Below are 13713 nucleotides of genomic sequence, written 5' to 3' on the forward strand. Positions count from 1 at the left end.
GTGGGAGTGACGGGAGTGGAGACTTGAGGGGATTCTCAATCACTTCTTCAAAAAAAATTAGGAATATAATAATGTTGATCAATTTTGTAAGGTAATGAAAAAAAATATGAAATGAATTATTTAATTTATTTTATGATTCTTCGTTAATGAAAAATATCAACTAAAAATATCATGTAACACATCAAAATGAATAATTCATTCATTCAAAAAAATATTCAGATTAATATAATAAATGTGATGATATAATTTTATCATATTTATTTTTTTTAAAAAAATTAAAATTATTTTTAAAATCAAAAAAATTATTTTAAAAATCTCATTTATTATCTTTTTTATATTTATTTTAAAAAAGAAAAATGTGATGAAACCATATAATTACTATTATCAGATAATATGTTTTTTTTTTTTGCTAGATGATTTATATAGAAAATTTTAAAATACTTTTTTGTATCTCAAAATACCTTTACACATTTCACCATATTCCAATATGATTTTTACACATTTTTTTCACACGATCTCAATATAAATTAGCCGAATGATCAAAATAAGTCCATAGTAAACCCGTACACACCAAACTTGTCAGTGTGTCCTTCTTGAGGATCAGAAATAAGTTGAATAATTTCAAAATCAACAATGATTCATTCCATTAAAAATATCATCACTAATAGCACTAATGCATTAAAAAAGTAAAAAAAAAAAAAAATACAACTCCAAGACCAAAACATCACATCATTAATGCCGGGATCCACTGCCACCTAATTAGTGGGAGCACTAATTAGTGCTCCTAAACATTTTTCTTTCAAAATTACCTAATAATTTTGAGAGGTTATTTGATGATTTTAAAATAATATTCTAGACTATTCATCACATAATACCCACATATTTTGTAACAACACAACATTAACTTATCCCAAACTTTTAAATAATTTTCAATAATTTATTATGTAAAATAATTCATTCACCAAATTTACCGTCACTTAAATTATCTGAATTTGTGTAAATCGGATAATCTAAAGAACGATTAATTTTACACTAGTCTATCACAAGCGTTATCAACGTGTGCTACAATTGTCACCTTATCATCCCAACAATCGGTATAAATAAATTCAGGAAAACACCAAATTCGATTAATGTAGCCGGCTGAATTTTCTATGGTGGAGAGGGCAAGGGGCTAGAATTTCGACAACCTTGCTCAGTGACCAAACTTTTTTTTTTTTTTTTTTTGGTCCTCTCCACTTATCCCCACATCACGTGACCCCACTCACTCTCTCTCTCTGCCTGCAACTAAGGGGTGTTACTGAAGCTCAAACTAGATCAAGATTCAGATCTCCCATATCTACCCACTTCCATTACATCACACAGTACACTCCATTACCTCATCCATGCCTCCCCCTCCACCACCACCACCACCACATTCCTCCGCCGCCGCCCCCACCATCCCCCTCTTCCTCCTCCTCCTCCTCATCTCCGCCGCCCCCACGGAGGCTCTCACCTGCTCAAACCTCCAATCCACAGCTCAAAACTCATGTCCACCCTTCACTTCCACTCCCTCTTTCCCCTTCTCTTCCTCACCAGGCTGTGGCCACCCCTCCTTCCAAATCCAATGCTCTTCCCCACACTCTCTCATCACCATTAACAACCTCTCTTTCTCTCTCCTCCGCTTCGACTCCAACTCCACTCTCATCCTCTCTCCTCAACCCACCACCACAACCCCATCTAATTGCACCTCTGCTCACTTCCTCTCCGTCCCGGATCGACCCATCAATCTCTCCGGCTCCCCATTTCGAGTCTCGGACTCGTCCTGTTCTCGCCTTTCTGTTCTCAAACCATGTCTCCATCCAAATCTCCCAAATTGCAGTCACTGTCCTTGGGATTGCCAGCTCATCAAAACCCCAGTTCAGCTCTTACACGGTTGTGGATCTAGGCATCATCAAGTCTCGGAGCAAGGCTGCCAAAGCGACATTCTCGGATTTCTCGACAAGTTCTTGTCTTTCGGGATTGGAATCGAGTGGGACGAAGACATAGACGCTTATTTCTCAAATTGCAGAGCTTGCCAGGCCAACAATGGAGTCTGCGGCTTCAATTCCTCCGACCCCAAAAAGCAATTCGTATGTTTTCGATCTCACAATCAAATCTCTCACCCATTGATTCGTCAACACGGCCCAAGTCGAACGGCAATGTTGTGTTCGATTTTTGTGTTCATGTGTTTGTTAGCTGTTTTATCAATTGCTTCTGTAATTGTCCGATCAAGAAAAAAGTCATCTCCGGCGGCGGAGGAAGAAGACCCAACAATCCTCTACCTCCGCCGCCACCGCGCCGCCAGCCTCCTCCCTCCGGTATTCACCTACGAAGAGCTTGAGTCCTCCACCAACCGGTTCGACCCGAAACGCAAAATTGGGGACGGCGGGTTCGGGTCAGTCTATCTGGGTCAGCTATACGACAACCGAATCGTCGCCGTGAAACACCTCCACAACCACCACCCTACCGCCACTGCCTCCGCCGGAGCCAGAGCTTTCTCGGCCAAATCGTTCTGCAACGAAATCCTCATTCTCTCTTCGATCAATCACCCAAACCTAGTCAAGCTCCACGGGTACTGTAGCGACCCGAGAGGTCTGCTCTTAGTCTACGACTACGTCCCAAACGGAACACTCGCCGAACACATTCACGGCAACAAAAGCTTGTTCCGAAACGGGTCGTTAACATGGCAAATCCGGGTCGATTTAGCTTTACAAATAGCTATGGCGATTGAGTATCTTCATTTCTCAGTTGTGCCTCCGATTGTTCACAGAGATATAACTTCTTCGAACATTTTTGTGGAGAAAGATATGAGAATCAAAGTGGGTGATTTCGGGCTTTCGAGGTTGTTGGTGTACCCGGAAACGAATACGGGTCCGCAGGGGACACCGGGTTATTTGGATCCGGAATATCATAGGTCGTTTAGGTTGACTGAGAAGAGCGATGTGTATAGTTTTGGGGTGGTGTTGTTGGAATTGGTGACGGGGATGAAGGCGGTGGATTGGAGGAGGGAGAGGAGGGAGGTGGGTTTGGTGGATTTGGTGGTGGGGAAGATTCAGATGGGGTTGTTGGAGGAGGTGGTGGACAAGGTTTTGGTGGCGGAGGGTGGTGGTGGAGAGGTGCTTGATGGGGTTGGGGCGGTGGCCGAGCTGGCGTTTAGGTGTGTGGCGGCCGATAAGGATGATCGGCCTGATGCGAGGGAGGTGGTGGCGGAGCTGAGAAGGATTCGCAACCAAATACGCGGCTGCGGCTGCGGCGGCGGAGGTGAAGGTGGAAGTTTGAAGGGGGCTTCGGAGGTTGGTTTAGGGTAGAAAAAGAGGTACGAGTTTCGAGACCTGGTATTGGAGGGTTTTTTTTTTTGTCTGTTGTGTGTGTGCGCATAGGCATGTGGGGTTTTGACTCTTGACTCTTTGACTGACAAGTTCATTATGTATATCAATGAGTAAAAAAAGAAGCCGCAAGTAAATAGTAGCTCTTCTTCTATTTATCCTTTGTTTTTTTGTTTTTTTTCCTCTTATTTATTACTTTTGTGTCCTGTGTATTCAAAAAATTGTTACGATCAACCCCTCAACTCTAAAATCTGTGTGTTTGTGTTTGTAAATCAATGGTTACCCCAAACCCTAGTCGAAACCATTCATTTGTGCAAACAATGAACTTGAATAGTTGAATCTATTTGACTTTGTCACATGACTGCATAATTTTTCATGTAATCAGGATCGTATTCGTTGTGATTTAAAAAATTATAAATGTTTCATTATTAGAATTTTTTATTTAACAGAATTAATTAAAAAAACAAAATTTATATTTGCTCTCATATACAATAATAAATTTACTTAAATTATTAATTAAAACATATTTATAATGTCATTAAAAATAGTTAATTGACTTGATAATTTATTAATAAAAGAGACAATTTGTTATAAAATTAAAACCCTCAAGGGCTGTAATGTAATTTTTAAAACTACAGAAAGTGATTCATATTTTAATCAAATCATAAGGAGTACTTATAATTTACCCTAAAATTTATGAAAACTTCATAAAATTATTCAGGCCTAGTGTAATCAAAATAACTTGTTTTTGGAAAATAAATCGAAGTCATCAATGAAAAATGCTACAGAACCACAATTAAACCACAGAATACTCGCATCCTTGCTTGTTGAACCAACTATACCAACCTGGTTATGCTGAGTGAGAGAGAGGGAGGGGGGGTTTGCAATGTTTGCAGCAATGAGGATAGAAGTATGTTCAAGTGTTATCGTGTAAGTATTTGTATCTACAAACAGTAAACTAAATTTACATACAAAATTGAAAGATTTTATTACATCATTAATGTTCAACCTCTCAACAAATGGTAAAAAATGCGAGAGGTTGGACTATCATACATATATATATATATGTACCAGTTTTACTTGAAGTAAGCAGTCTCCAAATACTTTGCCTTCTCTCCAACAGTAGTAGCTTCCGGCCTCCCTACCATGGCATAACCTCTCTCCTGAATCAACAACACAACAATGTATATCCAATGACATGTTTGCATCGGCCACACACTAAATATTTTAAAGCTAAAAATAACTCTTGATAAAAAAAGGAAGAGATGTACCAGTAGGCGCCACATGAATGGAGCACCTTCCCTCATCTTTATGCGCTTCCCAATGACTTCGATTGCTACACATGAAAACAACCCGGTGAGAAATAAACCATCGTGGAGTTCAAATGAGAAATAAACCATCATGGAGTTCAAATGAGATTATGAGACAAGAATAAAGAATGTACCCTTAACAGCTTGTCCAGTATTCAGCAGCATAACATACCATACTTCGTTGAAGACATCAAGTTGTTCATCAGATGCGCCAATTGTCTAGCATAAAGAAGTAAACCCACATGTTTTTTCCCCAAAAATATATGAATTCAGATTAACTATAAATATTCATAGAACTTAATTTCACATTATTCATAATAGTACCTTAAAGTTGTTGGCTTCAAAATCTGGGCCAAGCAATTCCAATGCCTCTTTGTAGTTGCCTTTTCCATACTCGTATACAGCTTCTGCAAGCTGAGACAAAAAAGGCGCAGCACCGTTCAATTGGCAATTAAAGGTAAATATAATTTCTTAATAAAACTTGTATACTAATGATGTGGCCTCTTATGGTCCTTTTATCTCAAACTAAAACACCCATCATTGTAGCTTATAATTTCAAGAATACCACTGTCACATCATTTCGGTTGAAGGGTTTGAATAAAAATTCTGTTTCTTTAATTTTCCTTCAATTAAATATCTATTCTAGCCTCTAAGGAAAAATCATTGGTACAGAAGCTTTTGATGAAAACAGAAACGGGGATTAAAAAAATCAGCCAAAAGGCCTGAAACATTATTATCATGGAGGCAAAAGAAAACAACAGAAACAAACCAGCATTCCACTCTGCATTGCTTGCTGCTTCTTCTTGCTCATCTTAGAAATTCTACAAAAACAGAACAAAATTATGGGATTGCACGGCAAGAGAGAGAGCACTGTTAAAGAAAGCTAAATGCTGAATATGTGCGAGAAACTAAAGAGGAGTTCGGCAAGATCCTCCTAACCTGAATCTCAAGCCCTTGAGTAGATCTTCTCCTTTATCAAATGCTCCAGTTGAAGCTAAGGCCCACAGTATCAACACATCAAGGTGCCACTCCAAATACCAAAAAGCCTAAAGATTGTTACGATATACAGTAAATGAGAGCTATTAGTCAAAGTACATCCCACATAAATGCTAGCACGAGGTTTTAACCATCAAGAAAAAGAGGAAGACACATGACATGAGCAATTATAAAGTAGTAACTTGTGCAAACCTTAAAAACTGATTGATAAGCAGATGTCAAAAGCCATAATACACACATATGGGAACAAATGGAGGACCTTTAAACTTCTTGTGATAGATATGTGTTATGTATGTATTAAAAGGTCTTGCATTCATCGGCACAACACGTTTCTGGAAGTTACTCCAATTGGTTATGGCAGGAAGTAATATTGCATGAGGTTCAAAAGGAAACCTGAAAGTGCCAATCCTGATAGCATATAGACCTAAATAATTTTCACTGGACAAACAATCTAAAATGCCTATGGAACAGTTGCCCAAAACAACCCATGGCACTTCAATTTTAATCCCTCAATCTTTTAAATAGAAATAAGTCCCTCATAAGCTGCTATAAATAGGAACATATCTTTCACAATTAAATGTCTTCTTGTTCTGAAAAGAAGGAAATAACAAACTATGTTTTCTAACTCACTTGATTTGTCAGATAACCTGCTAAGATCTTAAGACGGTCTCCGAAGAAGTCAATTTCACCTCGTACATACACCCGCAATAACAAACCAATCGCATTTAAGTACACCTAAATACAGGAAAAAGATAGAAATCATCAATAAATAAAAAAATGAGTCGAGTGGAAGAGAATACTAATTAATACACCTCGGGCAACACTGCATCACTTCTTTCCAACTCCTTCCAGATACAGTTGTCATAAACCTCTAGAACTTTTCTCATTGAAGAATGACCTTCTAAATAACAAAGCGCTACATGCCACCAATTGTGCGTGTACCTAAAGTTTAAATTTGTTTAGCCATCTAGAAAATATAAAAACACAACTACGGAAACCTTTTTTTTTTCGGTTAAGTACTGCAATTATGGAAACTTGCAATAAAATTTTATGTACGTGACTTGAATGCATACATAAAAGATGACAAAGAACTCCATGATGTTGAACATTCTTCCATGAACTCCACTGCTTCCTTGAAACGACATTCATACTGAAGGACATGGCAGAGCTGCATAAAAATGTCATAATCATGAGGGCCAAAGGGAGTTATTATGTCCAAGAACGGACATGCCACATGCAAAATATATTGTTTTACATATTTATTATAAGTCATATATATGAATATTTCATTTAAAGATAATAAAATAAATGTAACATAACACTAATTCTCAAAGTTTAAAGGATGAGGGAATTGTAAGTATAATCTACATTGTTTTTCTTTTACCATTCTATCCCTTAGTAGTAGGAATCGTCTCAGATGATAACGACTCTGAGGAAGGAGCGCAATTCTGCGCTTTTGAGGAAGAAGCGCAGCAAAATTGCAAATCTGAGGAGAGGGAAACGCGAATCTAATGTGAGAAGGAAGCACTCTTGAGAAGGCAAGGAGAGAACCTGGTCGCTGGCTTCAATCCTCTGTTCGACAACTTTGATCTCACGCCCTTTGACTTCCCCTTCGAATTCGATGAGCGTGTCGTGGCCCCTTCGACTTCAATGAGCACTACCATAGACGAGCTTCGATCTATCTTCACTAGCTTCATCTCCGATGATCTTTGATCTCTCTCTCTCTCTCTCTCCTATCTATTTTCTCCTCTTCTCTTCTCTTCTCTCTGTTTTCTTTTCTCTTCTCTTCTTTCTGATTTATAATCTATTCTCTCTTTCTCTCTCTCAAAAGATATTTACTTAATATATATGTCAATTATAATATATATATATATATATAAATTAAAAATATTATCAATAAAAATAATAAATATATTTAAATAAAACATAAATGTTGTTTTATTAAATAAAATATAATAAATTTTATTCAAAGATAATGACTAGTGTTCTAAAAAATATCACTCCACTACTTTTATTTGTTGTTCATTTTTAAAAAATATTTTTTATGTTGTATTTAATTAATTAAATATTACATAAAAATAAAAAATACATAACATATATATGTTAATTAAAAAAAAAAATAAAAATGTTTATATAGATAAATTAAAAATATTTCAATAAAAATAATATATAAGCGCTCCCAAATTACGACTCCTTTACATGGCCACGCTTCCCTGCTCCCGCTTCATGCAACTAAGTTCTATCCTTGAAGTTGTTTTGTCAAACTTATAATGTGTTCCATACTAGTGTTCTAAAAAATATCACTCCACTACTTTTATTTGTTATTCATTTTTAAAACATATTTTTTATGTTGTATTTAATTAATTAAGTATTACATAAAAATAAAAGATATATAACATATATATGTTAATTAAAAAAAAAATAAAAATGTTTATATAGATAAATTAAAAATATTTCAATAAAAATAATATATAAGCACTCCCAAATTACGACTCCTTTACATGGCCACGCTTCCCTGCTCCCGCTTCGTGCAACTTAGTTCTATCCTTGAAGTTGTTTTGTCAAACTTATAATGTGTTTCATGCATGTTTAAGAAATGGACACGTGTGTCTCCCAAGTCCAAAGCATGTGTTGGTCTAAATTTTTTTTTAAAATAATGTGTTGGGAAATATCCAATTAGTGTTGTCCAACAAGGACACACTACCACCTTTATAGAAGAGTCTCTGGTTCTTAGATTATGTGTGCAATGGATAGAAATTTTGAAAAAATAAAACCAAAAGAAAAAACTAAAACCAAAGATCCTAATAGGTTTTACTCACACAATGTTGTGCCCAACTGTCTTCCTTGTTGATCTCAAATCCCTTTTTTGCTGCTTCTTCTGCATCGGCCATTCGGCCAAGCTCTAACAAAGGAAAGGCAAGCATTCCATATATGTAGTTTTCTTGTTGATTTTTGGGAAGAACCTGTCAAATTGAAAATCATAATAGAATATAATCAAAATAAGAGCACTGAAATTCTCAATGGAACTGAAATTTAAACCAGGCCAGACAACATGTGTATGTGTTGCTTCAACGTGATGTGTTGATATATTGGTAGAAGATCATTGTTTTAGATAAGTGTGCATGTTTGATCATCAATGCATGAATAAACTTCATTCTTAATAAAATGGAACCTGTTGAACAAGATCCAAAGACAGATCAGATCGACCCATGTAAAAGCATAGCACTTGAACCCTCTTCAGAGATACCAAATCCCTTGGGAAATCTTTTAAAAGCTGCAAGAACATAAACATTAGCTAAAGAATGGTTACATTTTGTAAAAGCAATGAAAAACAAACTTCAATACAAGATCCTTATTGCTTCATTCTTTTTATACCAAATATAATGAACTCCTAAATCCTAGGTCGTAACTACAAAGAATGTGATATTTGTACCGTGGTATTCTCAGTGATAACAAGGAGAAATTTTTTGACTTTTATGAAACCATCTCTGACCAAACCTTTGAACTCCTTTTGGAGCTCATGAAAAAGTAAAGAAATTTTAGGAAAATGCTCAGAAATGTGATAGAAAACAAGATGCTTCACTTCCAAAATCAATTTCTACCACGGGCTCCTAATTGCTGTGATCTTGGTCTGTGTATTCTTAGCAGTTTAAGATTCCCCAAAAGGAGCACCCAATCAAATGTTTATAAAAGCTCAGAGAGTTTAAATCAAGGTTGATCAGACTATTCCATGGACATGAAATTATTTAACCAAGCCATGACATTTGAGATTGTTCTTTTTTTTGAAAAAAAAAAAAAAAATTGTCTTCTTAATGCAACAATTGAATTCAAGGCTAATTATACCATGACCCCCCGAACTATTGCTAAATATCACTTTATCCATCATCTATGAATCCGATGTACATTTTAACCCCCTTAATTATAAGAAACTGTACAAGTGTCTACCGTTTGAAAAGGGTGAACATTTGTATAGTACAGAGTCCAAATGTACAGGTCAATAGATGAGAGATTAAAGTAATATTCATTAATAGCTTAGGGGTCTAGCCTAGGTGTAATTAACTGTTAAACTTATCCAAATTTATTATTAGATGATAAACAACATAATAACTTATTAGATTAGCAAAGATCATTGTGATCCTGTAAACAAGGAAACTAAATGCTTCTCACCTCAGAGTGTAACTTAACAGCAACATCATCATCCCTGTTCTCCGAAATCAAACAATTGACCGCGTCAAACACCGCTTTCTCATACCCAGTAGCTTCTTGCTGAATCAAATGCAAAATCACAATCACAAAAAATTAGAAAGAACCAAAAAAAAATTACAAAAATCAATACCTTCTACAAGAAAAAGCTTTTCGTTGAAGTAACCTCTTTTTTCAATTTTTTTTTTTTTTTTTTTTTTTGAATATCAAGAAACGGAGCACCAGAGGGATTGGAGGAGGAGAGGAATAGTTGTTGTTCAAGAAATGGAAACGTAATTTAAAAAAATAAATAAATAAACACAGAATGAAAGAGAGTGTTACGAGTCGAGCTTTGGCAGCTTGGAGATGAGAAGGAGCACGAGAAGGATTGGAAGAGGAGAGGAAATAAGCAGCGAATATGTTTGCTAAAACACAGTGTGGATCGTGGACCGGAGCTTGTAGAATTACGGATCGCTCTCTTCCATAGGTCAGTACCTTCATTAATTAATAATTTCGAATTACATATCAATTTATAAAGATATCAAAAATTACACAAAATACATAAACAGATGAGGCAAACCTGGTGATAGTACGAATTGATTGCAGAAATGCAAGCATCGGAGGAGGTGTTCACCTCGTAACCCCATCTATCCAACTTCTTCATCTGCTTTCCACACTCTCGCTCTCTACAACTCTCTCTCTCTCTCTACCACTCTTTCTCTCTCTCTCTCTCTGTACTGTTGTGTTGTGTTGTGTTGTTGTGTTGTGTGAAAGAGAGAGGAGGAGGGTGCGTCCGAGGCGTCGCGGAGACACCGAACTCAAATGGGTGTCGTTTTTTAATGGATCTTTTGGGGGATGATTTTTGGATTATTTCTTTGGCAGTGAATTTTGCTTCCCTCTTCTCTCACATGAAGTCAAGAGTCCACCTTACCGTTTCCTTCGAAGTTTTGGTTAATTATTACAAAGGGGAGGTTTGTTTGGCTAACTCATTTAGGGATTAGATTGCTAATGAGACCATCTTATTTATGGCTTGTTTGGTAAATTTCATATTTTATTGGATTATTGTTTAATATGATTGTCAATGATGTATGGTAATGGGTTTACTTTTTTTGGGGAAAGTATGGGTTTAAAATAATAGTAAAGGAATCGAAAAAATAAGCACATTTTTTTTTTTATTCCAAGTGCAGCTTATTATTTGTAAAAAAATTATATTTGTTTTAGAATATTTCTAACATAGAAATATATTTTTTTTATTTTATATAAAAATAATGTAACAATCTATAACCAATAATCTCTCCTACTATTATCAAAACAAACACACTTTTAGTAATCTTCACATTAATAATCTCTTCACTAACATCTTCTCATTAATAATCCCCACATTATTTCATTTTGACTTGCTTGGGAAAATGATTTGATTAAAATAACTTATTAAAATATAAAATAAATTAAAATAGTTACTAATTATTCCATTTTAGCTTGTTTGAGAAGATGATTTGATTAAAATAACTTGTTAAAATATAAAATAAATTAAAATAGTTACTAATAAAATAAGAATAAGTTTCAAATGCACTTCTTGAGATTTGTTTAGAGTACAGATTACCTGGTTTAAAAAAAAAACAAATACTCCCTTGTTAGAATTTTTTATTTAACAGAATTAACTAAAATAATAAAATTTATAATTGCTTCACTATACAATAACAAAATTACCTAAATTATTAATTAAAACATATTTCTAATATTGTTAAAAAATGTTAATTGATTTGATGATTTATTAATAAAATTAGTGATTTGTTATAAAATTAGATCCTTGGGGGGTAGAATACAATTTTCAAAATCATAAGGGGCAATTCGTATTTTAATTAAACCTCAGGAGGTGTATTTGTACTTTACTCAAAAAATAAAATGTCATATCTAATTCATAATCATTTTATTTTTTCTTTTACAATCATCAAATCAATTATAATAAATAAATATATTATCAACTTTCCAAACATAACTTTTTTAACCAGACTAAAATGATCAAAAAGCCAAATAGTCAACTAAAACAACTAAGTCGTGGTTTGGCATTCTTTTTTGGACAAAATAATCACAAAATGACAAAATTGACTACAAAAGCTAATGAGACAAAATACTAATTTTTACTCATAATCATTATATTTTTTCTCCCACAAAAGTAAAAAAACGCCCCAAAACAAAAGCCAAATGAGGCTAAAAAAGGTCTCAACACAAAAAAGTTAACAATATTAGCCAATGCCAAACGAACCCTAAAACTTCCCAAACAAGGCCTTTATGATCCTTTCCTTCTAAAATATTAATCATTTTTTGAGAATCTAAGGTTGCATTTGGTAGAGTTTTCTAACTATGATTTGAGAATATAAGCCTCTGTTTGGCAAGTGAGGTTGGAGGCTTTTTTGGCTATTTTAGCCACAAAAAACAAAATAGGCTATTTTAGCCATAACAAACAAAACATCACATCCAACCCATAATCATTACATTCTTCTCTCACAAAAAAACTCAAAAAAGCCAAAAAGCCAAAAAGCCCTTCCCAAACCAAGCTTTTAAGCCCAGGCTAAAATAGCCCAAAAAGCCAAAAAGCCAAAAAGCCAACCCACTTCCCAAACCAAGCCTAAGTTGTATTTTGCGTTTATGAGTTTTGGAATTATAATTTGAGTATAGAAAATTTATTTGGTAAATGAGTTTTAAAAAGAGTTTTGAATTGAGTAGGAAAATTTTGATGTGACATATAATATGTGATACAAAAACTTATAATTCATAACCAAACACACAATTTAAAAATTTGTGAAAAGCTTATAAATTTTTTTTAAAGATTCCAAAAATATTGTTTTATTAAAAATATTTTAAAAAAAATAATAGTGCCAATTGCAAAAAAAAAAATAAAATAAAATAAAATTCGCATTGTTCAGGACGTCCGGCAGGTCAACCAGTGGGATGATCGGCCGAATGTCCAGTGGGACGACCGGTTAAGCCAAATATCAAAAAAAAAAAAAATCCTGCCTGACACAAAGTGTTTTCTGCAGAGTTTTTTGTTTAGTGTGGAAATATGATTTGAAAATCCTATCCACACATGATATTAGAATGTGTGGGTAGAATTATAATTTAAAAATACAACCAAACAGAGTCACTTTTTTTTGATAGTATAATTATTATACTTTAAAAATATTAACTTTTCAAAACTATTTTTAATAGTGCAATTATTACACTTAAAAAATATTAATGTTAATGTATTTAAAAGAAAGATTAAATAAAAAATTTATATTATTTTAATCTTTGATTTTTTTAAAACATATTTTGGGACGGAAGAAATATTATTTTGGTATTAAATATTTTATTTATTTTAATTTCATCTCTAAAATGTTAAATATGTTTAAAGAACTCCCCCAACTTCAAAAATATCCCACATTTTTATTCATAATTGCACTTTTGTTTCAAAATTTGGGATATTTTTTAAACAAAAAAATAACTCCTCAACTTGATTCATAAATTATATATTTTATATTATTTGTAGTAGTTAATGTATTTTTCTTTGGGAAAAACTATGGTACATCCCTTTAAAAGATTTATACCATATGCACCTTATAAGTATAAAAGAAAATGATATAACTCCATAGTTTCCAAGTTATAACTAAAAAAAATAAAAATAAAAATAATTAAACACAAAAAAATCAAAACAAAAAATCTCAAAATAATGTCATAATTAAAGAAGAAAATTGATTATAACAAAATAAAAAAATGACATAACTAAAAGTACATATGGTATGGATTATGTATAATAAAATTCACTTTTTTTTCTTCTTCTTTTGATTATATGTTGTTTTTGGAATTGACTAATTTAATTAATTTTTTTATTTATGAAAATA

The 13713-nt window shown here is 33.8% G+C and overlaps 2 protein-coding genes across 2 annotated transcripts; one reads left to right on the plus strand and one right to left on the minus strand.

Moving 5' to 3' along the window:
• The first annotated feature begins 797 nt into the window (after window positions 1-797).
• Window positions 798-3502, plus strand: LOC114286746 (Protein kinase superfamily protein). Its single transcript, XM_028229972.2, has one exon. It carries the CDS (start codon window positions 1383-1385, stop codon window positions 3324-3326), a length of 1944 nt encoding a protein of 647 aa, XP_028085773.2. The 5' UTR covers window positions 798-1382; the 3' UTR covers window positions 3327-3502.
• A 720-nt stretch (window positions 3503-4222) lies between these two features.
• On the minus strand, window positions 4223-10824 carry LOC114286695 (Tetratricopeptide repeat (TPR)-like superfamily protein). The gene is made up of 14 exons (XM_082871343.1): window positions 10413-10824; window positions 10175-10327; window positions 9818-9916; window positions 8823-8924; window positions 8470-8613; window positions 6724-6818; window positions 6463-6592; window positions 6281-6385; window positions 5594-5700; window positions 5424-5475; window positions 4979-5068; window positions 4789-4873; window positions 4616-4680; window positions 4223-4507 (listed from the first exon to the last, which is right to left on the minus strand). Exons 1-14 carry the CDS (start codon window positions 10494-10496, stop codon window positions 4421-4423), a joined length of 1398 nt encoding a protein of 465 aa, XP_082727469.1. The 5' UTR covers window positions 10497-10824; the 3' UTR covers window positions 4223-4420.
• Window positions 10825-13713: the final 2889 nt, after the last annotated feature.

This window comes from Camellia sinensis, chromosome 5 (assembly GCF_055761805.1).
Source record: "Camellia sinensis isolate YWXY chromosome 5, ASM5576180v1, whole genome shotgun sequence".
In the NCBI taxonomy this organism is placed as follows: Eukaryota; Viridiplantae; Streptophyta; class Magnoliopsida; order Ericales; family Theaceae; genus Camellia; species Camellia sinensis.

What these genes read in the sequence shown, in the direction of transcription:
- LOC114286695 (XM_082871343.1), bottom strand. Translation starts at nt 10,496, where the DNA reads ATGAAGAAGTTGGATAGATGGGGTTACGAGGTGAACACCTCCTCCGAT. An exon ending in CTCAAGGGCTTGAGATTCAG is followed by an intron (nt 5,476 to 5,593) that starts GTTAGGAGGATC and finishes CTGTTTTTGTAG; the next exon opens with AATTTCTAAGATGAGCAAGA. An exon ending in CATTCATGTGGCGCCTACTG is followed by an intron (nt 4,508 to 4,615) that starts GTACATCTCTTC and finishes TTGTTGATTCAG; the next exon opens with GAGAGAGGTTATGCCATGGT.
- LOC114286746 (XM_028229972.2), top strand. Translation starts at nt 1,383, where the DNA reads ATGCCTCCCCCTCCACCACCACCACCACCACATTCCTCCGCCGCCGCC.